This window comes from Hypomesus nipponensis, chromosome 4 (genome assembly GCF_054491055.1).
Source record: "Hypomesus nipponensis isolate SF chromosome 4, ASM5449105v1, whole genome shotgun sequence".
Classification (NCBI taxonomy): Eukaryota; Metazoa; Chordata; class Actinopteri; order Osmeriformes; family Osmeridae; genus Hypomesus; species Hypomesus nipponensis.
The window spans coordinates 7,345,684-7,372,048 of NC_140364.1; the positions used below are offsets into that span (position 1 = coordinate 7,345,684).

The window sequence follows — 26,365 nt, forward strand, 5'->3', positions numbered from 1 at the left end:
GTGCTGGGTAAGTGTATGGTCTGAGGTTCAGGAATTCACTGTGAAATATGTCTTTACCCTAAATCATGCCTTGTATGACCCCAGACCACAGTAATGCCCATATCTCTCTACTCTCACAACTGTGCATTTCTACCCATTGTATGTCAACCCCCATACATTAGCCACAGTTTAAAATAATGGGGACATGTTGTTCTTATTCTTCTATTAAGCCCCCAAATATCTTCTGTATATTTAGATAGTCTTTATCCATGCAAGAAATGTATTTATTGGCAAGCAGGTGACATGATAAGGTAAGGTTACCCTGGACTGACTTTACCAATCAGAGCAGCTCTCAGCCACTAGAGGGGGTGCTATAAAATGTGACTCACTGGTCCATTCATGATCATTTAATACAGGCCCCATCTCATCAGCCTTTCCTATAAATCTGAAAGAAAAGACCTACCTATAATGTCTTTAATGTTTCTGAATCCACATATTCATACTGGACTGCGGGGTCATGTATCATTCACAAATGTGGAGTCAGATGGCTGAGTGGTTAGGTAATCGGGCCAGTAATCAGAAGGTTACCAAAAGGTTACCAGTTCGATTCCTTGGCGGTGCCAAGTGATGTTGTGTCCTTGGGCAAGGCACTTCACCCTACTCCCCCTCGGGGGAATGTCCCTGTACTTACTGTAAGTCGCTCTGGATAAGAGCGTCTGCTAAATGACTACATGTAAATGTATTAACATTCCAGGGCCTGTCCCTTCGGTTCTGCTAATAACTTTATTTAAATAAGACAGATCTCTATGTTGAAAAATACAAAATAATTAGCCACACACGGCCATCCCATTACAGAAAACAATTGATCCTATGGTGGCATCAGGAACAGTCAGCAGAGCACAGTGCCTGGACGGTAACAGTGGACCTATGTACTGTACAAACAGTAAGCAAGCTTTCGGTCTAACGCCAGCAACACAAGCCTTTGTGCACACACCAAGGGAAAAGTGAGATATATGTGGGAAACCAATCGCAATACGTTTTTTTTGTTGTTGTGTGTGTCATGACCTAATAAGCTAACCTTGCAACAGTGGGATCTACAAATACAGTCGGAAAGAGGATAGTTACACTGTGAGTGTGGCTGTACACAGGACTAGCATTCTGGAGGGCATCACAGGGGGGGGTTCATTTGTGCTGTTGTATAGACATACTGTATGTGTGAGTTGTTTTGATCGCATTACCCCCTAAATAGCAGGTCAGCAAGTTTCCCTAAATGACAGTCAGGACCTCTCCCTCTTCTGTGGCCTAGCACACAATGTTTTCGATAAGTGGCCATAGCAGTCGATCGCTTTATTGCCAGTGTGCGTAAACTTTGACTCTGCAGGTTCAGTGTGGACTCAGACCTGCTTGTCATGTGCTCTGGTTGCTGCCCAATGCTGGTTTTTGAGTTGGTTAATGGCTTCCACAACAAGCCGAGTGCTGACCTGACTCCTTACTCCAAGGCCTAAGAGTAAAACTAGAGAGGGTTGAACAATAACAACAGCTTTAGAAAGGAAACACCTTCTCTATTATTGCACACGTCCAGTTAACCAATGACATAATGATGTCAGTCATTGGATAAGCTATATTTTTGATAAGGTGCTGGATTGAAATAAAAAAAATAAAAAATGTGGAAATTCATCCTTTTTAAAGCCATATATATCTACAGTCGGATGAAAGGAGTCTCAATGCAGTATTTCCTTGAACCCACGAGATATTAAAATAAATAATGTTACTTTTGATTATGTTCATCATCTCAAATGTCTTGATAAGTTGAAGCGTCGATCATTAACGCTTCGATAAGTGATGTTCAACGCGGTATATTGTTACTACCTATAGAGGAACTCATTTTGCACAGAAGACAATACGGAAGGCTCATCAGAGTTTCTTTGTTTCAAACAAGTGCGCAACTAACAACACGTATGGTAGAAGGTTGGTCAAAAGATGTCAACCTCCCTCTCTATGATCTGAGATACATTAGAATTTGGCTTGAGTAATTTGATCTCTACACAGAGGAAGTTATGGAATTCGTTTTCTGCTTAGCTAACAGCTAAGGTTTGAGCGTGACATGTTTATGTGTGATATTTAAACAGTCTTCGTACGGGCATCACCTGAATATAACCGTCTCTCCTGTAGCTGTTTCTCAAGGAAATGTTACTGCAGGTTAAGACGTGACTTTAGATTACATCAACCACTCAGTTTTCTACCGAATGGTTGACAGTTCCAACTACACCACACCTATGGCTATTCTTACTTCCCTACAGCATGTTTGAACTAATCTCAGTCAACACAACCAGGCATCAAATCTCTCTCTCTCTCTCTCTCTCTCTCTCTCTCTCTCTCTCTCTCTCTCTCTCTCTCTCTCTCTCTCTCTCTCTTTGTCTCTCTCTCTCTCCCTCTCTCTCTTTGTCTCTCTCTCTCTCTCTCTCTTTGTCTCTCTCTCTCTGTCTCTCTCTCTCTCTCTCTCTCTCTGTCTCTCTCTCTCTCTCTGTCTCTCTCTCTCTCTCTCTCTCTCTCTCTCTCTGTCTCTCTCTCTCTCTCTCTCTCTCTCTGTCTCTCTCTCTGTCTCTCTCTCTCTCTCTCTCAAACTGTGTTCCTGGACCACAACTCACCACCTCCACTAAGAGGACTAAGGGGAGGCCAACAGAATAGACTGTCAACACACTCCTTCAGTATGCAAGCATGGGTCTAGGAAAAGGACAGCACGTGGCAACATGGAATGTCTAGGGAAACCCCTTCATCTGGAATGAGAACGCGTGTGAAGCGATCAAAACTCTTCTACTTCGAGCTACAGATGTTTTTATGGACATACATTCCAAATTACCTGAGTCTAGAGTGAGATACCTGAAGCAAGGCCATAACAGACACTGTGCAACGGATCTGGCCATTTTGTATGTTTGTCCATTACCTCTTCTCATTTTGTGTTATGCTTCCTTGTTTTGCATTGCGTATCTTAAAGTGGGTTTCGAAATGTGTTGTGGATCGTGTAAACATAATCCTGAACAGTATAGCTGTTTTCCTGTTACATACATAACACAGCAAATACACAGTTTTCAATTGAAACAAGCCTTGTTTTTCTTTTCATAGATATGAGACTATAATATGTATAGCGAGAGCTTATTCATACTGTGAATGTTGAAACAGAATACAACACAGAGTTTAATCTTAAACATACTACCAGTTTAAAATGCATGCCACCCCTCTATTCATGGTATTTCATTTTTCCCTCAAACGTTGGCATATCTATCACTGGACAGATTGCCGTGACCAGCCCGGCCAAGAGCAGTGCTTTTAAGAATATTCAAGGAACCATACGGTGACATTGTCGTCTTGTTGTGTGGATGTTGTCGGTGTTGTTGCTACGCCATGCAGAGAGTGGGGGTCAGCACAGAGGGGGACAGAGGGAGGGGGCCCTCCCCCTAGCGGAGGAGGGAGGAGTCGGTGACGGTGAGTGGGCGGGCGGGGGGCGGGCGTGGAGCAGAGGCCAGCTCTGCAACCCGTCTAGCTGATGGCCAGGCCGTCTGTCTGGGAGACAGTCTCTGAGGGCGGGGCCGCCCCCTGCGAGGGGGAGGCGGGGGCCTCCGGGGGGTCGTCTGTGCTGGTGCTGGTGGAGACCTGAGTGGGGACACAGTGGGGCGGGGCGCCGTACGCGGGCCCCGAGGAGGCGGAGCTGGGGCCGGCCTCGGGGGCGGCGTCCTCGTGGGGTTCCGAGGCGGGGGCGAGGTGCAGGGACCCGGGCAGCCTGACAGGGCAGAAGGCGGAGCCGGTGGAGATGAAGTTCACCTTGTTTTTGTCGGGGCAGGAGAAGAGGGGGACGGATGCAGACTGCTGCCTGGAACTGCAGAGACAATGTGGAGAGACGAGTGTTGACAGCTGTTTGGTTTGAACGCTGGAGGTAGCGTGATCGAAGACGCTGGGAGTGTTTGTGTTGTTGCTCATTGACAGGCTCAAATCTTAATCATGATCTTAATTTCAAGGTAGAATAGGAGAGCATTCGACCAAGTGCCTTTTTATTACTGTTAGTGTACCCTGTGTACTTCCCCTTGACTAGTATTTGTAGCAGAGTGCTAGCTAAGCCGTAACAAGCTGGAGGTGTGTGCATGTAACATGCCCAAGCCTGGCTAACAGTTTGGGCTGTCAGTGGGGGGGGGAAAGCACACCGCTGGAAGGGGTGCGCTGGATTGACAACACAAGACAAAGCCAAATCATCGTTGCGAAACGGAACGCGGCGCGATAATCGTTTCATCTTAATCGTCTTGTTTTCTCAAGCGTTGGAAGGCCAAATTGGACTTCAACATCAGTGGCTGGCTCAGCCCTGGTTTGTGGGATCCTACCTCTGCTCCTCGAACACTCTGATCTTCTCACAGCCCTCTGGAGGCTCCCGTTTGAACATGTAGCTGTTGTTTGGCTTGGGGGACGAGGCAAACTTGGGCAGTGGTGAGCTGCTGCCACTGTCTGTGTACACAGAGAGAGAAAGAGATAACAACATTTTAACAGGGAATCCTCAGACACAAATATCTGCCGCAAAGACCTAAGACGATTGAGCTCTAAACTATTTTCATGGTAGCTACTTTTGATCCGTTTCACACCCCTCGCTCTGGGGGTGTGAAGGGGGCAGGACAGGAGAGGAACGGGGGAGGGGGGGAGCAGCGTGTGAGAAGGCCTGGGGGTGTGCTACCTTTGTCGTGGTCATAGAGCAGGTCGTCTGCGGAGTAGGGGCTGCCGTCGTGGGAGCCGGGCGGGCAGGCGGGCGAGGGGCAGGGGGACAGGCTGGAGCAGCTGCTGGAGCGGCCGGGCACCGAGGGGGTCTGCGTGTCCACGCTGCGGCTGCTGCTGCTGCGCTGCTGGGGGGGGAAGGGGGCTCGCCGGCCGTCAGGCACCTCCAGAGCCTGGAGGCGGGGGGGAGAGGGACAGCATGAGACCCTCCAGCCGAAACACGGACCGTCTCCATGTCCGACTCGACGGCATGTCGACATCTCCGAGGCAAACTGGGCACGGTTGTGCAGTGACTGGGCGTGTATGGTTGTATGGGCCGGAAAGGAGGGCGCGCGATTGGCCGGTTCCCCCCCTCCACCTACCTTGAGCTCCTCCTTCTCCCCGTTGTCTCGGATGAAGACCTTCTCCAGCTCGTGGTTGATGCCCTCCATGCTGCTGGGAACCCTGGAGATGGAGGGCTTTGGCACCGTGATGTTGGTGAGAGCCATCTGGGACGACTTTGACATGGACAAAGGCTGGAGAGACACACAGGCATACACAGGCAAGCACACACGTTACACACTGATAGCCGTTGCATCGGATCTCAACAGGACGCAGGCTTCACTAGTAGTTCAAATCACTTAAACCCCTTTTGACAGTCTCTGGTTCTGATTAAACACTGAGAATGAATCGAACAACCACTTTGGTGCGGTCGGTTGCCAGGTTGGGGTGTTACCCGGGTGGGCAGGTGGAGCGCTACCTGAGCGTGGCTGGTCGTGGTGAAGGTGGACGTGGTGTACTGAAGGGGAGACAGGCGGTCCTTGTCTTTGCTGTGACGACCTCCCTGCTTACTGCGCTGGAGCTGCTGCCGGAGCTTGGCAATCTGCTGGAGGAGGAGAGGAGGAGGAGGAGAGGAGGAGAGGAAGAGGAGATGAGGAAGAAGAAGAGGAGAGGAGGTGGAAGAGGAGGAGTGAGACAGTGAGACTCACTTAACGTCATCTGCGTTGGACAGTAACTCCAAATGTCCATCAGGGGTCGCTGGTATTCTAGTTGAAGACCCTGGCAGATGTTATGGATGCCTCACATTACTACAGTAGGGAGCTTAGCTGCCCTTGTCTAGATATCAGAACTAGTGGAAAGATAAGACTGACAGTGGCTGACCTCACATTGATCGCATACGTAAAGGAGAAATGGTACGGTATGAACAGCAAAGAGCACTTTAGTATGGAAATGTCTCTTAAAGACCATTTACAGATATACATTACATAAAGACAATGGATTATCGTTTGGATAGATCCGTAAAACACCTTTTTGAAGGCGCACTGTAGGTCTATGGAAGAGTAGATTTGTAGATGAAAGTGTGTGCGTACGTGTGTGTGTCTGTGTAGATCAATATAGTTCAGTAGTGTAATGCACAGGGCAATTTCTACACGGTACATAAAGGTAGCAATGGACATGTTCAGACATATCTCTTTACTGTGTCTCACACACACACACACACAAAGAGTCCTTCATGAACTCTTCACCCAGCCCTGGTTCCTCTATACTCTACTCCACAGCACTATAGAAACACAACACTATGGACCAAACAAACACACCACAGCCTTGCATGGCCCACTTATCAAAGGAGCCTGTGTCTGTGTGCAAGGCCTGAGACATGATCTCCTGAGCCATACCACCTGTTAGTCCCATGCACAACTATTTGCTTCTCGGTCAGTCAGACGACTCACCTCCGATGTTAGCTTTCAGTAAGAACACAGCGAGAGGGCGAGCTTACAGTCAGACTGTGGTTTGCTGTGAAAATACGACTGCAGCATCTGCAACGGGCATGAATAGGCCTGTGTTCCTCCTACAGGGCTGGTCAACGCAGGTCAATAAACCTGCCCTAAACCCACTTAGGTGGTGTCAGTCAGCGGGTGAATGCACACGACATGTGACTGAAACCCAAGAGTGTGACCAGTATCCCATTAACCGCTACCAAAATAAAGGCAGGAATTCAAGTTTGTGTGCTTACTGAAAGATGGCGGTCGGAAAAACTGCACCTGCACCTGACATGCAAATGTGGAACCAGTGCCTGCCAATAATACTCAGCGACTGACACGAGTCATCAATCAGAGAAAGAACCAGGTTGAGGGGGCCTTATCGGTCCTCTCTGGTAGCCTATATTCCACACCGGCCCGACTGATATCAGTGGCTCCCTCTCTCTCTCTCTCTCTCTCTCTATCTCTCTCTCTCTCTCTCTCTCTCTCTCTCTCTCTCTCTCTCTCTCTCCCTCTCTCCCTCTCTCCCTCTGTCTCTCTCCCTCTCTCCCTCCCTCTCTCTCTGTCTCTCTCTCTCTTTTGCCCTCTTCCTGGTGGTGTGTGTGTCAGCTGTGCTCCACCACAGCCCTGCTCTGTTACTCAGTAGCGTGCCAGTGCACACATATTTGAGCAGCGACTAGGCTGTTTTTATTGTCCACCTTCAGCTCCACCCCCCCCACCCCCCCACTCCCCCACGCACAGGAGGAGGCAGAGGGGAGGTGATTGCAGGGAGAAAGACGAGAGGGGAGGAGGAAATAAAGAAGAGGCAGAGAGAGGAGGCAGGGAGGTGAGGCGGGGAGAGGAGGCAGGGAAGAGGCCGAGAAGTGAGGGAGAGAGAGGAGGAAGAAAGGAGGCAGAGAGGAGCCAGGAGCCCGAGCCAAGCGAACAGCCCATAAATTGTAGTGGGTTATGGCCGTTGCAGAGAGGGGAAGTGGGTAGTTAGAAGCAAGATAGTGTTATCTGCCGCCTCGCTGCCGTGGTAGAGTATCGTCAGGGTGGAGCTGAGAGAAGACGATAAGACGAGGGCGGGCGCCCACCAACACACAACGTCACAAACACTCAGGACTGCGAAATTCTGAGGTCACACAAATAGTCATAAAAGCCAGCGGCCTGTCGAGGCTTCTGAGTCAGGTGTGCCAGCGTGTGTGTTGCTGTGTGTGAGTGTGTGTGAGTGTGTGTGTGTGTGTCCAGTACCTCTTTGAGCTGGTCGGCGCTGCCCCAGGACGCCGAGCGCTGATGGGTGCTCCTCTTTTCTCTCGCTTCTTCACTCCAACATCCAGGAGTCTGAAGGTGAGATCACACTGGACGTCAGCCTTGCCCGCGTCCCGTCATCACCGCCGCTTAACGCAACGTCATCGCTTCACCATCAAATAAGAACAGGACGGGCCATGGGCAATCTCCATGGGACAAAAGTCCGCATGCACATGCACGCACGCACATGCCGCACATGTGCGCGCACACACTCACAAAAGGACCACTGAAGAGTGAAAGATGAGCTGAGCTGAACTGGGTGTGCCAGTGTTTCTCTATGCCGTCTCTCTCTCTCTCTCTCTCTCTCTGACACACACACACACACATTCTCTCCTCCCTGACACCCGCAGGAAATTGAATTGCTGCCTTACTCATCTTAATGGGCCTGACTCAAAGGACCGTTTGTTTATTTTGAGCACTGAGTCAATTACTAGAGAGCCTGCATTTCCAACCGCCGCCCCCCCCCCCTCTCTCTCTCTCTTTCCCCCACCTCGCTCAGACCTGCTCCACTTGGTCACGAGAGATGATGAAGCGACACTGGCCAGAAGATTAAGAACTGCAGACAGAGGACATCTCTTTCCATCTGCTCTGACTGAGATCCCGTCGCCGCCACACACACCCTCCACCCAGAACAAACACCCCCCCCCCACCACCACCACCCTGCTCTCCACTTTACACAGCAGCAACCCAGGAGCCTCACTCCACGTCCATCGTCCTGGCGAACATTCTAGAAACGTCCAAAACACCAACTGTCGTCCCCCCACCCCTCACCCCTCACCCCACCCCCCACCCCCCAGCCCAGCCCCCACCAGAGCCCCTGGGTGTGCATACAGACTTGACAGTAGTCTGTTAATGCCAGGTGGTGGTGTGACCCACCAATGCCCGGGACCCCAGCAGCGCTCAAGAGAGCTGGGGCTGGCAGTGCTGTCGTTGCTCTGGGCAGGACGGGAGGCGGGGCAAGGCCAGCCATGCCGCCAGCCACCCCGGACCGGGAGCAGCGTCACACGGATGAATAAGTTATGTCAACTAGCCAGATACAACCAGACACAGCGCACCATCACCAAGAAGCACAGGCTGGGCTGAGCTGCTGGAGAGAAAGGGGGAGGGGGGGGGGAGAGAGAGAGAGGGGGGAGAGAGAGGGGGATGAAGAGGGAAGAGAAGAGTTGGCTGAAGAAAGTGTTGGATGAAGCAGCCCAGACTCAGTCAGTGGTGGTGGTAGGCCTGTGTGCGAGGCTTGGTACACGGACATGTTTTCAGTCGGTAGGGGTGACTGAGCTTTGATAAAGAGAGTCTCTGTGTGGCTCTGCTTTCCCCAGGGCGAGGAGAAGAAGAAGAAGAAGAAGCAGAGGGAAAACAGCGTGCCACCGAGGGAGTGATGAGAGGTTCAAGGCCAATGCTGTTTGCCAGTGTTTGTTGTTAAATGGCTAGTTCCTCTATTCATCTTTGGTGAGACGTCCCATTTTCAAAGGTTGTCCCTCTGCAAACAGGTCGGCAGCAGGGGCCAGGAAATGGCGAGGCGACGGCTTTGAAGACAGCGTTTTTCATGTGCTCTTTAAAGCGGGCAAAGAGAAAAAACACACGCGTGCACAGACACGCACTCTGTCTTTATCTCTCCCTCTCTCGCTCCCTCTTGCTTTCTTTCAGAGAGAGACGCTCACACATCCGCATATCTCATGCAGTCTGACCTCCCCCACATCCCTCTCTTTATCTCCATTCCTCTCCCTTAGCCTTCGTTTTGCTCTCTTCTAAGACTGGACTGGACTGTGACCGCATACCAACCCCTCCTAGGTCCACCTGCCCTGCATGTGTCCTGTCAATGAACAAACATGGCGGGGGAATTCCAGGTTTTCCGTTGGTTAGGCCTGGACATACAGTATGAATAGTGGCCTTATGGTGGTAGGATAGAATTCCAGGCCAAGCACAAGTCTCGTACGTGTTGCAAATGTGTCAAGTGAGTTCAGAGCGAGAGGAAGAGACAAAGTGAAACAGACGTTTGGACGTTTTTCGAAGGATTAAAGTTGTCACAATTGATTACAGCAGTATACACACATTTGCAATATGGTCTGCTTTGCTGAAGTAAATAAGCCGGTTGCCGAGCAGCACAATAAAGACAGGATGTATGTAATGCGGGGTGTCACTTGTGACTGACACAGCTGACTCTGGTGGCACAACCTTGCACCCTTCGACAGAACCACATGCCATGAGAGCGGCTTGTGTTTGTACAGCACACCTACCCTGCCTTGCTAAATATCTACTTCAAAATGGACGTCTACACAAGTCAGCTCACGTCTGTAGCTACCTCGCACGTTAGAGTCCTACTGGTTAAGGTCACAATATGGAGCAGGAGTTCCCTGAAACAGAGCACAGAAAGTACAGGAAAAGGGGCAGGAGGAGGAGCAAGAGGAGGTGGAGGAGGAGAATATTCTAGAAGTGGTAGGAGTACTCTATTGACAGGAGCTCCCAGGTCCTTCCAATCCTTATCAGGCCGTGGTGTCCATGCTAGTCCCTGCTTCATAACACACTGTGCTGCAGAGGAGGAGACGCTGTCAACTGAAGGCCCACGGATGCGTAGGTGGTAAATGTCACACTGCCGGGAGGAAAACAGGGTGGTGTGCAGAGCTGTGAGAGAGAGAGAGACCACGGGAGGCTAACCACTCGGGCATACTTCACAGGCCTGCAGGCCCACAGAGAGGATCTCTAAACACACTGGAAGAACTGCTGATGGGGTTGTTGTTTTTTTTTCACATCTCTTCAGACATTGCATAAACACACTTAAATCGTGACAGTGCGGGGGGGTCGTACTTCCTCATGACAACAGCGTGGAAACACTTCTGCTTCATAGTTCCCTTTGCATATGGGTGTGCCAGCCGTCTCTCTGATGGAAATGCCACAGAATGCAATCATCTCTGTGGGGAGGAGCAGTTATAAGGTGAACCAGTGGCGGCCAGGTTAGCGGGCCTACCTGTGTGGATTTGTCTTTCATGCAAGAGGGGTAGTGCACGTGGGGGTCGCGTGGCCAGTGTCCTGTGAGGTAGGGGCCTGTGATGGTGCCCAGGGAGGATGTCCGGCGGATCGCTCCCGAGTGACGCACCTGCTGGGCCTTGGAGCTTTCAACTGCAGAGGGAAAGCAGACACACAACACAGGGAAGCCGGAGATCAAATACACAGAATGCTTTGTGAAGCGCTGTAACCTTCTAAGGGGAAATGGCTCCTTTTCCACTCAACAATGCAGTAAAGAAGACGAAAACAAAAACATGAAACATGCCCGGGTTTCCAAAATCCTTCCGAAACTCCAAATCCTGTCACCATTCTTCAGCTGCTGCTTCGCTAAACTGGATGAACTAGAAAACCTCCACCCACATTTGTAGCCAAGCATGACACGCTCTTACTCCGCCCTCTACCTTCTGCACAGGACGGGGAGTGAGGCTGCATACTGAAACTGATTTGGAGCTATTGACCAGAGGTTGATGTTGTTGCCCTTGAGGGGAGAGACTTTGTGTAAGTGAGGCAACCGTACACCTGATGAAAATACCTCACAAACACTGCAGGCAACACCAGACTGGAGGAATTGGGTCAAGGTCTCGTGCTTTACTGACAACACTCAGTGCTGTGTGCAACGATTCCAGGGTTAAAACAGCAATATTTACACCCTTGTAACCCTCCGGTCGTGTACAGGTGCGGGTCCATCTTTGCACGCCTCTACGGCCACTCCTGCTGTATGTCTGAGCCAATAGGATTTAAGGTGTAAGAACAAACTTCAACCCTTTTTTAAGGAAAGCAAACAAGGTCCCTGACCTCAGAAAAGCTGGATAAACAGGAAAGGTTTCTAGGAACCACATTCCAGGATGTGGAGGTAAAATAGATCTGCCTGGATAAAAATAGAAACATAGATCTGTCACTACAGTAGAATCCATTCTTTTTTGTTTCGACGAGTCAACCAAAACCAATCTCTCATCTACATTGACCTGTTTCAGTGCATGGGTTTTTTTTTTGTGAGAATATGCGGTTGTGCATCTTGCATTCTGAATCACATCAACTGACGCCCCAGATGGAATGGTTTCCAGGTTTCAAGACAGATGCTAGATCCCCAGTGGTATGTGGTGTTAGAATGCAGAAACTGTTCACAAACATGCCCTTCCCGCTGCTTCCTCTGGCATCAGAAGCTGTTAAAGTGAACTGACAACCACGAGGCAGTGAGTGCTGCGTCTTCGTGGTCATGACTTAACGGTAAACTCCAACTGACTCCTGCCCACGAGTGGTCAAAAGCAGTTGGCCATCTGTAGACTGGGTTCGTTTTGGGTTGGTATCAGGCACAGTGACCTCAGCCACCTACCCTGTGGCCCTATTGGATTGAAGCTCCACTAAAGCCAAAAGAGGGCCGGGTCAGCTGCTGCCAATCCATGGGATTACAGCTCCGCTCTTTAGGGAACTCATTTAGACTTGGTCGTGATCTTACACATGGTGTAAAGGTGTCAGATCTCTGAGGCACAGGATGGAAGAGATCCACTGAGGTTGAGCTCCACTTGCAAGAGTTGTGTTTTGTCTCTTTAAAACCCCCTTAGTCAGCACGTCTGGCTAACCACAGCAGGGAAAACGCAAGGCCTGCAGACCGCGAACACACATCTCCATCCGTCCACACGTTATATGTGTATATAGGCCATTTAAACCCTAATCTATGTTGCTGCATGGACTAGCCTAAGCCTTGCCTTGGTGTGTTGTGCTACAGCTAGCCTTGTCTGGAGCCTTGGGCTGTGCCTATTCTGGTTAGTTAGTGACACGTAGGGGATTATTGCTCATGAGGCAAGGTGGAACTGGTCTGATCTCCAAATGGGCCAAATTTTCCAACGGGCAGACAGACAGACAGACTGGCAGCCAGACAGGCAGCCAGACAGGCAGGCAGCCAGACAGGCAGCCAGACAGGCAGGCAGGCAGGCAGGCAGGCAGCCAGCCAGACAGGCTGCAAAGGCGTTTGGTGTCAGTGCCCTGGCACTTTTTTTTCCAACCCATTTTTTACGGTTTCCTGAGAGCAGATGGAGAGAAAGGTGCAAGGCCATGCCAGGAGCTCTCACTCAGCAGGGCTCAAACAGGGACAGGCCCAAATTAGGCCCAAGAGATCATGTAACTGTGGAATCGTCTCCATCTTTTTCCTACTGCAAATTATAGACGATGCAACGATGTAAGAATAATAACAATAACAGTTTTATTGTGTATTATGTATAAGTATTCATGAGAAAACCAAATATCACTAATCTGTGCATGGGACATGTACTATATAAATGAAATACAGTTACTTTGTTAACATCCTATAGCCATTGCTTCTTGTCACACACTGCCTACATGAGGATAATCTATGTCAAAATCCTAGCAGCCTCTCGAGTCAGTGTCTATTGTGGACCCAAGATCGGGACAGTTTGGGTTAACTGGACCAATGCAGAACGACTGCTGTTGCAACATAGCCCGCTCTGATCCCCCGCTCCATGACTGAGTATTGCAGGGTTCTTCACCAAAACATCTGGAGTTGAGATATGCAGGTTAATGAGAGCCAGGAAAACCTCAGTCAGCACTCCATCACATTTGTGCAAAACAGCAATGAAATAGGAAGATGATCTGATGTTCTCTACATGCAATATTGTTCATTTAACAATGTATGAAAATGCAACTTCCTGTTATTAAAATATCTGCCTCAGATAGCTTGTGGGCCTAAACTGAGTGAGAGTCATGCAACTGTCATCACATCATTAAGAACATTCCCATTGCGAGAATGCTTTCCGGCTTTTTCAATGATTCCAGTCAAACAAAAATAGACAAAAACAATGGAAGGAATAACTCATAATAGCACTGGGTTTGGTGCAGATGCAATCCTCCAGCAAAAGACACTGTATTCATTGTAGAGTCCATGGATAACTAATTGACAGTAGGGACTGAAAGTATGTTAGAAATCTTGGCTAAATCATAGCCTAGCCTACTCAGTAAAAAATGCATACCCTGATGACTCAAACTCACATTTTACAAACTTTACAAAGTAATACTGCTGAAATGTTTGAATGAGTGTCTTCAACAGCTGCCCTGCACTGAGTTACTTATTAAAGCAGTAGGCTCGATTTAGGCAGAGTAGGGTCATGAGAGAGGCTGTGAGAACCAAGGAAAGGATGCTACGCTCTCAGTGAGAGTATACCATGTTAATCTGCCTTAATCCTCCTGTCACCTCAACACTGGGTGTGATAGCGTTTAGGTCCCCAGGTCACAAACATCACAGTGCCCGAGAAACCAGATTTCATACAAGGACTCAAATTTGCCATTTCAACCAGCCTTGTGCAACATAAAGATCCAGCTATGGTTAGAAATTCCCACATCCATAGCAAAAACTAAGCACCATGCCATAAGACCCAGCCTAATTATCGGAGGGAGCACCACAGACACTATATAGCCTTCTAAAGCCATGCTTGCCTGCAAAGTAGCCTATGTCTATACTAGGAAATGAGAGACGAGAATAGGGGAAAGGCATCCTGTGAGTGGTGCTCGACAAGGCATGAGAGTAATCCTATGCACATGGACGCCATTCAGTTCTTCTTAAGGCAAATGTCTTGCAGATGGGTTAACAAGTCCAACAAACAAGACTATCCAGGAAGTGGGCCATCTACTGTGATGCATTCTTTCATTTAAAAGTCCACTGAGTGCGGAAGTCAACCATTTCATGGATTTACAACCCGGTAGTTAACTGTTCAACGGATACACTTCACTCCCTTTTTGTCTCTGTTTAAAGATGATCATGGTTTTAACACAAATATATCTCTGGCTAAGTGGCTAAGTGGTGTAAACTCTCAAATTTTGGAGTATACATGGTATAATTTGGATCATTTAAACTGTACATGCCAAAGTAATGTATTCTAAATCACTCCTTACTTTCCATCCTCCAAAGCTTGGTTTACAGGACATATCCTTAAAAAGCTGTAACCATAACAACATACGTTTACTGCTTCCCCACCCTTCTCGCCTTAACCCCATCATTAATACAAACGAGTTTGATAATTGTATTCATTAATACATATGAAAATGGTTAGCTTTGTAAAGCTGCATGACGTAGCATAATTGTCTAAAAATGCCTGGGATGGTTAATAGAATAATAGCAGGGAAGGTTACCTATCTAATAGACAACCCAGAACTGAATGGATAAGAGCCTTTCTGGACGTTTTAATAGCCTGAATCCCATGTAAATGTGTGGCATTAGAAGCGCCATTAGCCATAAATGATAGGAACAGTTTGTGCGCAAACAGAGCTGGGGCTTAGGTGTGATGTGATCACTTCGAATCTTAGAAGGTTATGTGTTAGAATGTCACCTGACCTTTCAGAATCTACTAAAGTAGTGTTCAAGATATGGTCCCTTGATCATGGGGACTGACTGTTCAACCCAACCATGTTCTATTCCTAGGAACAGGAGGTCAGGAAACGTTTGCCAAGAAGACACCATTTTACCTGAAGGGACACTTCTGGGATAACATTTTCACAACAAATGCAGAGCATTGTATTCAAGCCCAGGGTGGTTTTGATGCCTCATGTAAGAATAAGAATAGTGCATGTGCCTATGAAGTATTGTTTAGTTTCTCCTGAATAATTATTAGCCTACTAGAACCGCAAAAAAAAAACATCCTCATTCCACCTTATAATGGTGGTTGTCTGCTGGGGGTATCACTAAACAGGATGTCAGTGTTCAGTGACTAATCTGAACACTGACTTTCTGAGTGCAGAGAGCGGGCAGATACCAGCGGATCTGCCTCAGTCAGTCAATGTCTACTATAGAGCTAGCAACGCCATCACTGAAAATGCTTGTGCTGAAAGTATGAGACTGATAGCAAACTAAGACACTTTATAGCGGATAAAGCAGATGTTAAGTGCGGATCTATCTATGCATCTATATATCTATATTATCTATATAGGTATAATCAGTGTTTTCCTCGGGAGGAAATAGGCTTCTGAATATTTCCAGGACCGTTTATGAGTGACAAAGACACCATTAGAGCATAGACTCTGTTCAGCCTTTCCAAATGTTTACATTAAGAGCAGCATTCACATATATGCGTGTGTTTACGTCTGATATGCGCTCATGCTAGGCCCCGATGTTGCCATACGCGCGCGACCTTCCAATTGACGACGTAATTCTTTCCATTTCTTCAAGCAGTCAACAAGCGTTTAAATGGTCGACATACGTAATTCATATCATGCATACTTAGCATTGTATCGAGCTCTCTTCTGTATCAGCATCGTTTGTTTCGCTGATAAAATTAAACTATCAATATTGCTTTTATCCTGGCGCGCTAGAGGTAACTGCATACTCATCACTGCCACCATTCATATCCATAACACAGTAATAAGAAATATCTACCTGAATGAGAACATTCAATGAGTTATTCAATGGATCTAAAATATCGTCTTATTTTAAAACACTCAATGTTGATCATGACACACGGATTCAGCACGTATGAAACATGAGCAACGTATACGACGTACGCACTAAAACATCCCTTTAATGCATGCAATAAAGCACTTGGTCTAGTTCCAATAACATTTCATTAAAAATTACCATGGTAATGTAGCATGTAATGTAGTAATTCATGGTTACATTAATGTTAGCCAGCGATACCTTGCTACCTTGTGATGCTATGGCGTCTTAAGCATCCGTGCGACCCCCCAATCTGACCCAATTAGGACGGTGGAGCTAGCTAGCTAGCTGGCTAGCAACAAGCTATCATGTTCTGGTGAATGCAAAAATGGATACGACACTTGAGATACTGCACCTTTTAACACAGGGGAATTTGAACACCGCTCAGGTGAGCCCTTGTCAGGCGGTGAAGGTCTCTGCCTTGCGACCAGTCTGCTTTCGGAGCAGCTCCCACCCGCGTTTCCAAGCAGCAGCTGCGTCGGGCTGGTGGGACTGGAGCAGCGCGATGTCGTCGGTCCTGTATTGCTCCCAACTGAGAAGGATGAGGAAGAGCGGGTTGGGCTGTGTTGATTTCCACGCAGGAGCTGAAACGGCACCGTGGCACGAATAGGCTGCAACCGGATCGTAGTGCTGTTGCTGCTACAAGCTGGTGAGATGGTCGGAGAGCTGTCGCTGCTGCGTTTGCTTGCTGATGATGCTGACATTGTCACGGTTAAACACTTCCAAATGGCAAACTTAACAATGACAATAACAAATCCTAAGTGTTTGGTTAACTTAAACAGGCCTCAACTTCAACTGCCTTGTGTATTTCTCAACGTAATAAAAAGCGGACTAATAACCGTAGCTACCTCTTTACGAGCTGACTAAGTTAGCCTACTTGGTGAAACATTTTGTTTACACACGTATCGGTCAAAGCCTGGTCAGTTGTATCGCTAGACAGCTACCGACGTTACATTTCAGCAATGTTTCGACTACTTATCCATTTCCTAAATGCTTCAATGCTCTGCGTTACTATACAAACTATTAGAACATTAACAAGTCGCAATAAAACCAGTAAGTCATATAAGTTTGCAATACTAAGTTCAGTACTCAAACTACAACGTTCCTACTTAAGCATAGTAGCCTACAAGTAGCCTAGTGAATTTGCGTCCAGTGTCTCAACCCCCTGTACTACGATTACTCGTTACGTTCAGAATCAGCACAACCTCCACTGGTTGACAGATAGGGGCGGAGTAAAGTCACTGTAAACTTGGTTGGCCAAAAAATACATGGAGTAATTATTCATTGGTTACAATGTACATTCACCAAAGGCTTCAATGAGGATTATAGTAGATTGGATACGATTATAAGCGTGTCTGCTTTACTAAATATAATTAGGCATTATACTTTTATTTGGTATCATACAGGTCCAGGAGCTGCAAGCAGTGACTCAAAGACACAATCTTTTAATTACAATATTTATTTGAAATACTTTTAATCATAAAAATCTGATAAATTCTAAACCACATCCAAACTGTTGAAGGATTGATCATCGAAGGACAAAAAGTTAAAGAGGTCAAATATAAACATCAAAAGTCATGTCACTAAAGGTGAAAGGTGTTCACACAGTGGGAAAACAAAATGTCAGACATAATGGGAACATGTTCACCTTTAAAGTGCCATATATTCTTCATTATGCTTTACAGTATTCCGTATATGTATTTAAAGGCACAACAGCATCAGATAATATATTGTTGCAAGTAATATCCAGACACAAAACCTAGTGCAAATTGTTTGCAGGCTCCAAGATCGAAATGATTAAGAAAATGCATGTGTGCCACACAGAACAAAATCATGCTTTGAAAACAAACATCTCCTCTGACAAAAGAATGAAAATAAATTAGAGAGGAATAACATTGACCAGTAAACAGTTGCACAGCACAACCAGTCGAGCAAATAAACACCATTAACAAAGCAAAACACACTAAGCAATAGCTAAATCATAAACAAGCTATGAGCATGCTCACATTCAACCTAATATGAGGATGTAGAACATGAAAAAAGCATGGTTGATCTACAGTGTTTGTTCAGAAACACAGACTCTGTCTGGATAAATTCCAGACATGTAAAACAGTGAACGTGATTTACTTTTGGTGAAATATCACAGAAAAAAATATTTGATTCCATAAGTGGTCATAAAAGTGTAAACCATAATTGGTTTGATATTTTCCTGATTATACAATTGTTCACATGTAAAACACAATGGGCACGTCAACTGTCAAATCTTCTGCATTAATGAAAGGAAACAATATAAGTATATAAATAGCAAGGCAGGAATAACCATACAGTGTTAGGGAACATAACTCAAAGGTAAGGATGATTGACTAGAGGCCACAGAGGTCAGTCTTATTACACTTCAGACAATAAATGTAGATGAGAAAAAGTATCTTTGGAAAGAGATATGGAACAGATGGGCTAAAAGTGCAACATTGGATGTTGTAGGAAATGCTGGCTACACAAAAATGTTCACAGCATTTCCAAAGTGGTTGGCAAAGGTAAGCTAAGCTCATTTGAAATCTCCCACATATATAGGTTCAAACCTTTAATAACTAAATTAACCATTCCCATGCTAGTAGGAACACTGCAAATGATGACTTTATGTAACTATATATTCCTTAATAAATTATCTATAGCTATCATTGGACATTAGACTAGCAAGCTGTAACAGCTTCCTGAAACTGCACAGAGCTCACAGCAAGTGCTTTAGGTATAGCAATAGCAGGTACTAAATGTTCCTGAACATCTCCTCTCTCGTCATAACCACAGTACTACATGAACCTACAGCATGTGCATTAGAGTCAGGATTTGTGGAGATCCCACCTGACAAACACATGGTCTCCAAGTGGACCATACCCAGGTTTATCACTAACAACAGTCAGCGGTCTCTGAGCCCCTGTGAACAGTATCAAGAACCAGGAGGGTCCAGGATGGTCCAGGATGGTCCAGGACTGGCAGGGCTGCAGTTCGACGTCTGCCGACAGATGGGAGAAAAAAAATCACAGGTCACAGAGCACAGAGTTCTCCAGCGTGAAGTCGTAGTGGAAGTTGGCAAGGTTGTCGTTGATGTCCCGGGACAAGCGCAGCTCAGGTAGGAGGGGGAAGCCGCCCTGCATGGCCAGGATGTGGGGCGCCAGGGTGAAGGGCACATCTCCCAGGAGCTCCGGGAGGGACAGAGCCACCTCTACGGTGGCAGGGCCCGGGGATGACATCACAGGAGGGGGGACGGGAGGGAGCTGGACCCCCTCAGTGGTTCTGACTGGGCCGGGACAGAATGGCTGGGGAGCAGAGAAGAGATAGTGTGCTATCAGTTTGAGGCCCTGCATTTGATACCATGTTTGCCATTAAAAGCTTTCCTGACCTCCAATCACATTTTAAAGGCTATGTCAAGTGATTCATTGGCCACGCTCTTTACTAGCCTCCATTACAGTTTGGTTCAACGGATGTGGGAAATAGAGGGCTGGGCCACAGCTGGGTCACAACCTGAACGCCACTTATTGGTGACCTTCAAAAGTTTCCACACTGGCCTTGCTAATAAACAACAATGTGAAACACTGATCTCCGATAGGGATGTGTCCACTTAAGTAGGCCTATATTACTGCTACATCCAGAATACACTTTTGATAGGTAATAGACACATTTGGGGGGGGGGACCAAAAGTAATACAAAAGGTAGCAGGTTGTTGATTAAAAAAAGAACAGTTTTGCTTTAAAGGGACTATGGAAAAGAAACCGGGGGGTGGTACACAGCTGAGATGAGGTTTCACTGTTGCCTGTGCAGCTTTGCAACATCCTAGCTGAGGAAGGAAGTCGCTTGGGTGCTGTCCCCAACACTAACATTAACAGCTGAAGAGCACCACTAAATGCAACCAGACAGCACTCCTGCAGACACACAGCCAGGCCGGCGGTTTAACTACCACATGTAACTGCTGACATTTCAGCTGCACAAACAGAAACTATCACATCATACCACACGTACATGTTTCCTATGTACAACATATACTTCCCACATATACATACACGTTGAAATAGGGTTGTTGAAGTTTCACCGACATCCAGAATGGCTGATTACTGTCTTGGTTGTGTTTTGGCATGTAATTATGTTTAATTCATTTTTTGTATGTTCCTGCATCACAGCACTTCCTGTTGCACTGTGATAGGAGGGTAGAGCACACTCTAGATTTTACCACCTGTGTGCCATACTCCAGTGACATGTCACTATATGGAACTTATAGTTCACTGCACACACAAACACACACAGACACACAAAAACACACACTCTCTCTCATAGCTGCCACTTTCCACCATGTCCTCGATTAAACCCACATGATTCCCAACACAAGAGGCACCAAGGCTCAGATAAACCCCTTGAAAATACTGAGCAGAAACCCTCGAAACAATCGAGCTTTTCTGTGGCACCATATGTCCCGGCCCAGTGTTCCAAGCAGCGTGGTGAATGGCAGTGGCATGTGTTGGCCCTCATGTCTGGCCCCGCCACCCAGCACCTGTCAGACACACAGCGCTACTGACTGTGCAAGTCCGCCCAGTAGGACTGAGATGAGAGAACCGACAGCCATTTTAGCACCGGGCCGCTAAGCTCACACATGTCTGTTTGACTGGTTCTGTCCAGCGCACACCATATGGGAGATGACTCCCAGGAACGGTTAAGTTACAACCGCCACACAGAGAGAGGTTCTCTGGGTGAATCCACCTCGTCATGCTTTCAGATTGATTTCGAAGCTGCTGGAGGTTTCGAGCAGGCCTGCTTTACTGTGCGGAGAGAATCACCTTTGAAGGCTCCACAATGACATTGGTGGCTAGATGGCTGGCCTTTAGGGTTTGGGTCTTCTGCCATTGCTCCTCAGGCGTATCACCTGGAGAGGAAATGAAACAGGCGTTAACCATGTGATCAAGTCGAGGTCAAATTCTCCCACTATGGGCTACTGAACTATGACCGACTGAGGTTTGAACCTCGCTCCAACCTTAACATAAATGGATCTGACACGGATCTATGTCTTTTTTCCCTCAGGACGTCCCGGTCAATTGCGAAGATTATCTGTGCTTAACAAGTGGTTTTCTGAGCACATTAATGGATTAGAAAGCATTACGACTTAACACAATTCCGCAGCACACTCCTCTGTTGACCATTCGTCCAGCTCCCACCATTCCAAACTGCTGTTTACATCAACTGGGCCACATCCTCATTCCACTTGTGTCGTGTCACTTTTAGGACAATTGGGCATATGCAATACACATTGTCTCGATAAATAGTCTCTGCCATTCCGCTGCACCCATTCTTCTTTAGCGGAAATCGAAGCAACGGTATTGGAACATTTATCAAACCAGAACATTAATATTGTACCCCAGTAATGATAATGAAAACAAAAGAGGAAAAATAAACAACTATTCTAGTTCCAGTTTGGGCCGACCACATGGCCAAGTTGTCAATTGATTAAATAATGTATTGGGTGTCAGTGCATGGTGCTAAGTGACACATCGCTGAGCCTATTCATTGGATCCCTCTCTTGATAAGCCCAGTGTCATACTGTGTTGGTGAGAGGAGAGACAGGAGGAGTGTGGGAGAGAGATTGCTCGTCTCTCTCCCTGCTATTCTCTGTCCTCCAGGGCTTAGGCAACAGATCCCTCCTTCCTTCCTCCTGCTCCTCTCCCCCCACCCTGGCCGCGCTCACTCGGCAGTGTGGAGTCATTGTCACTGATCTCACTGGCTGCCCTTGATCTGAGCTCTGTGTGTCGACACAAACAACTTTCCAAGAGAAGCTCCTTGAGCGAGGGGAACTGAGGCCCACAGCGCTCTGAGGAGCGGCCTACTTCAGCTTTCAGTTGATTCTGTTTCAAAATGCACATCTGGTCTGTCTTGGGTGTTTATAAGTGTATCTCAATTACCACTGGGAGAGATATGTTATCATGCTTCCTCTATGACAATATTCAGATGGTGCCTTCAATGTATGGCTGTCATTTCCCTTCGTAAAGAGCATCGCAAAAAATAGACCTTTCCACAATTTCCTGACCAGATTTAGGCATAGGCCTAAAATGTCCACAACATCTGTGAGGGAATTCTTTGCACGGTCTCAAATAGTAGAACGCAGGGGCCCGGGCCTAGTCCAAAGCAAGCAGAGCAAGTTTCCCGAGGACAAGGGCATGCAGCACAAATAAATAATGCAATGTAAAGTAAGCCTGGGCTATATTCTCCCCTTTAAGTGCAGTCAGCATATTCTGCATGGCCTTGCCTTTGAGCTCAGTGAGATAGGGCATCTGTTCAATAGCGTGCTGGAGTTCATCCTTTCCAGTCCCTGAAACCACCAGGAGGAAAAGGGCAGGCCTTTTCATACACCTTCTGCTTCATGGTACAGGGTATTTGTCATGAATACTTCAAAAGTGACAGTATTCACACAGTCAGACCACATATCTTTGGGCATCAGCACTTGCAGAATATTTCCTATTTTGTCGATTGGATGAAGGCCAATATAAACACTGTCAAAGGCATTTATTTTAGTAAAATGTGAATTCGATGGAGTCTGGTCAGGATAGTTGTCCGAGGTTTGAAAAGGCCTGGCTTGAATCATGCAGTGATCTATTTTACACAGGAGTCCGAGAAAGTAAAGGGATCTGGGGACCTGGAGGACACAGATACACAGCGGAAACGGTTCTGTGAACCTTGACAAAGACTTACTGATGTTTGAATTGTTAAACAGATGGGTTTAGCGTTGGCAGGTTTTTCCTAATGAAGTCCAAGCCTGATAGGAAGGAGTTAGGACACCGACCCACTCATGCCTTGTAAGGGTTGTCGCTGCTGGCTGCTCTACAGGGAGGTCCTAAGTCACAGACACCATTTGATAAGAACACAGCAGATCCAGCCCATCTCCAGCACGCTGAGCAGCACACACGGAGACAAATCTGTCTGACAAGGCTATGGATGCAACATGGAAGTCATTAGCCTTGATCCTCTGGGACCGTGATGGGAGAAAGTTGCGTGTACCACTCCCAAACCAGAGCTGGAAGCCTCTTAAGCTCTCCAGGCCAAATAATCAGCCACATGACCTTCGGCACGGCTTTGTAAATAGCACATCACCACACCATTGTTTTATTGCCGAAACAGTGCACTCCAAACTTGCAATTGTCACACACAAAAAAGCACAAGGGAGCGTTCAAGATACTTTAGTGTGACTGGGACACCCGGGCACAAGTGAAGCCATTGTAAGATGGGAGAGCTGAGAACTTGGGGGAGTCTTGAACGCCCCCCCCCCCCTCCCTCCCCTCCAGAAGAGGCACATCTGCTTATGACTTCAGCCGGCCTGGCCTGCTCCTCAAGGAAGAACGAGAGAGAGAGTGGGGGAGAGAGAGATAGAAATAGAGAGGGAGGGAGAGAGACTGTCAGCTGCAGATACACAGACCCATATCCTGCCTTTGAGGCACTAAAGACTCACACAGGCTGACACACGGCTGATCGTGACAGTGATGAGGAAAGGAATACTAAGCCTAATTCCTTCTTCACCTATTCCATCTGACAGAAGGCTACTTGACTGTAAAAGCAGACCAAGGCTATAAACCAATGCCATACAACATTGTAGTCTCACAAATTGTGATTAAAAAGATCACTTTAAATCTCACATTTAACACAGTAAAGCTCTTTAATAAGACCTGGATGGAAACAATCCCATAATGTAGGTTAACTGTACTTGTGAGTCATACCAGTTGAGTCCAGCAAAGGTATTACATGAATAACTTCTGGTACTGCAGTGCCTCATGGTACTACCATTTTACAGCATAGCCATAAGCTTACAGCTAAATTTACAATCCTTCACTCCTAATGAGCCTCTGTACACTTTGACCCACTCCTCCACCTAGTGTCAGAGCTGGACTCAACACATTGTTTTTCTCCAGGATTTCTACCAAGAAGTGCATTTCTGCCTGAATGACCAAATGTGGATGAGTAGGAGGGCCACTGCCATGTGGGAGTTGGCTGCCCATAGTCCCACCCTGCTGGGGCTTTCCCTTGGCGGACAGACCCCCTCCTCTCACCCTCTGGCTCTACTCACAGGAGCGGCCATGACGACAGAGAGGGACCAGCCCAAGCAGCTCTGCTTTGTTCCCACATCTGCTCCGTTTGGTTGCCACTGGTAACAGTCCCAGACGGATTCACATGTGTTTGTAGTGAGAAACATTCCCCATTTTCTGTATGCAACATTCAATTTAAATAGAAAAGAACCCAGACTAAACAATGACTCCAAGGCTACCTTGAATATGCAATGCTATTTCCTTTCAACATTGATCACAAGGGACCTGTATGAAATCTGTTGACACTACCTAGTCATTGGAATGTTTATGCTTTAACCACCACCCACCTGATGCCTCAACAAACATGGCCCTGGCAGTGAGACTATTCCTATTCTGATCAAAGAATCGGAGTTGTGGGTTTACATGGAGCGTCGGTGAGCTCTGTCTCCTTGATCTCTGAAAGAAATGCTGGCTCTATGAGCTGGGTTTGTCTGCCAAGAGAAACTCTCTCTCTCTCTCTCTCTCTCTCTCTCTCTCTCTCTCTCTCTCTCTCTCTCTCTCTCTCTCTCTCTATAGCCTCCAACACAGTCCTAACCATCTGTGTCGGCATCACCAGAAGCAACCGCTGTTAAAACCACAGGATGTCAAGCAAATTGTACTGCACTATGTTGGGAGAGGAAGGGCGATTACCAAATTGTTTTGATCTTAGCTTTGTACGGGTAAGGCTAGCTTGCCCTGGACCTTTGACCGAGGAGTAACACTTCTTACATAAGTGTGTGGCAAACAATAGTAGAAAGTACAATAGTACAAAAGTATATCAGCTATTGAAATGAATGAGTTGTGTTCTGTCTGCAACAATAAACAATTAGGTTAAAATAGGTTATAGAGTTGAAATAGGTTTTATGTGCATTTAGGGTTAGTATAGTGTATTATTTATTGTTATCTGTAATTTAGGAGGTTTTAGTATTAGGGTTAGTATAGTCGATTATTTATTGCTATCTGTATATTTAGGAAGTTTCACTCATTTAACCTCAGCATAGATGTAAATTATGTTCTGTGTACTTATACGTTATGTTATGCCAGGTGCTTGCGTTGTCTTGTCTTAGGAATTTCAGTGCCCAGTCTGACCTTGTGTTGTTCTGTGTACCTGACAAATAAAAGATTTGAACTTGAACAATGTAGCTTAGAGCAGATGTTACCCCTTCCAACATGCAAGTTATCCTGTCTGTCAGTATCCTACAGAGCACAGGGCAGGGGTCAGAGACAATGCTTGCTGAATGAGGTGGTTTTAAGAGTTCTATAAGCACCCAGTATGCCTTCAATATAGTTCAAACGTGGCAGTGAATGAGCTCTTGAAGGTTTTACCTATGATTACGAAACCGTCTGTTTCTCTCTCTGATGTCGACTTCTTAGAGTCTTTGCGCAGTCCCAGAAAACTTAACATACTGTCTCCTTGCTATAAAAGACGGAGAAAAAAAATGTTAGCTCTAGATATTGTGTTAAATCAAGGCAAACTGCAAGTTGTTTACATTCTGCTCTACTGTTTCTGTTTACCAACTATAAGCCAAACTGGGAGACTGGTTCTTCCCGCAGCGTTAGCTAACTCCTGTTTTTTTCCTTGATTGATGGCCCCCACACATTGTCAACTAATACATTGTGGGATCTTGACACACAGCTGTTGCTTGCTATCTGGCTAGTCACCTTCTAGCCTGCTTACTGTCGTTACGTGTTATGTGGAAATGTGGTAGCTAGCATAAGCTAGCAAACTATCTTATCTAACTAGGTAGTTGGTGGTTTCCATTGTAATCCTGAAATCACTGACGTTTTAAGTAATGTAACTCACCTATCTTTGCTAACGTTGTTGTGACGCAAAGTAAATCAACATTTAATATCAGTTGGATCAAAAGAAACTAGTTTCGCTTCCGTTTGATAGGCCACTGTGTTGTTGTTTTTTGTGCAAACTGATGTCATAGCTCATTGACATTGTCCGCTGTCGAACGGGAAACTAGAGTGTTCTTTATTGGTTCCGCTCTCATGAAAAATCAGTCGTATTTCCTTCTGTTGGGTATGGTTTAGAATTTTATGATTTTAATTTGTACACATACTTTTATTAACAC

The 26,365-nt window shown here is 46.7% G+C and overlaps 2 protein-coding genes across 3 annotated transcripts; both read right to left on the bottom strand.

Annotated features, from left to right (window-relative positions):
- Positions 1-743: 743 nt before the first annotated feature.
- On the bottom strand, positions 744-17,386 carry glcci1a (glucocorticoid induced 1a). 2 transcript variants are annotated; one of them, XM_084696069.1, is made up of 8 exons: positions 16,553-17,386; positions 10,723-10,874; positions 7,704-7,793; positions 5,471-5,593; positions 5,094-5,246; positions 4,694-4,904; positions 4,350-4,470; positions 744-3,853 (listed from the first exon to the last, which is right to left on the bottom strand). In XM_084696069.1, the coding sequence occupies exons 1-8, from the start codon at positions 16,899-16,901 to the stop codon at positions 3,517-3,519; spliced, it is 1,536 nt and encodes a 511-aa protein (XP_084552195.1). In that variant the 5' UTR covers positions 16,902-17,386; the 3' UTR covers positions 744-3,516. The 2 variants fall into 2 exon arrangements, with proteins under 2 accessions (XP_084552195.1, XP_084552194.1); XM_084696068.1 differs by having other exon boundaries at positions 5,471-5,596.
- Positions 17,387-17,640: 254 nt separating this feature from the next.
- umad1 (UBAP1-MVB12-associated (UMA) domain containing 1) lies at positions 17,641-26,231 on the bottom strand. The gene is made up of 4 exons (XM_084696070.1): positions 26,092-26,231; positions 25,614-25,704; positions 21,021-21,106; positions 17,641-19,511 (listed from the first exon to the last, which is right to left on the bottom strand). The coding sequence occupies exons 2-4, from the start codon at positions 25,690-25,692 to the stop codon at positions 19,233-19,235; spliced, it is 444 nt and encodes a 147-aa protein (XP_084552196.1). The 5' UTR covers positions 25,693-25,704; positions 26,092-26,231; the 3' UTR covers positions 17,641-19,232.
- Between the last annotated feature and the right edge of the window lie 134 nt (positions 26,232-26,365).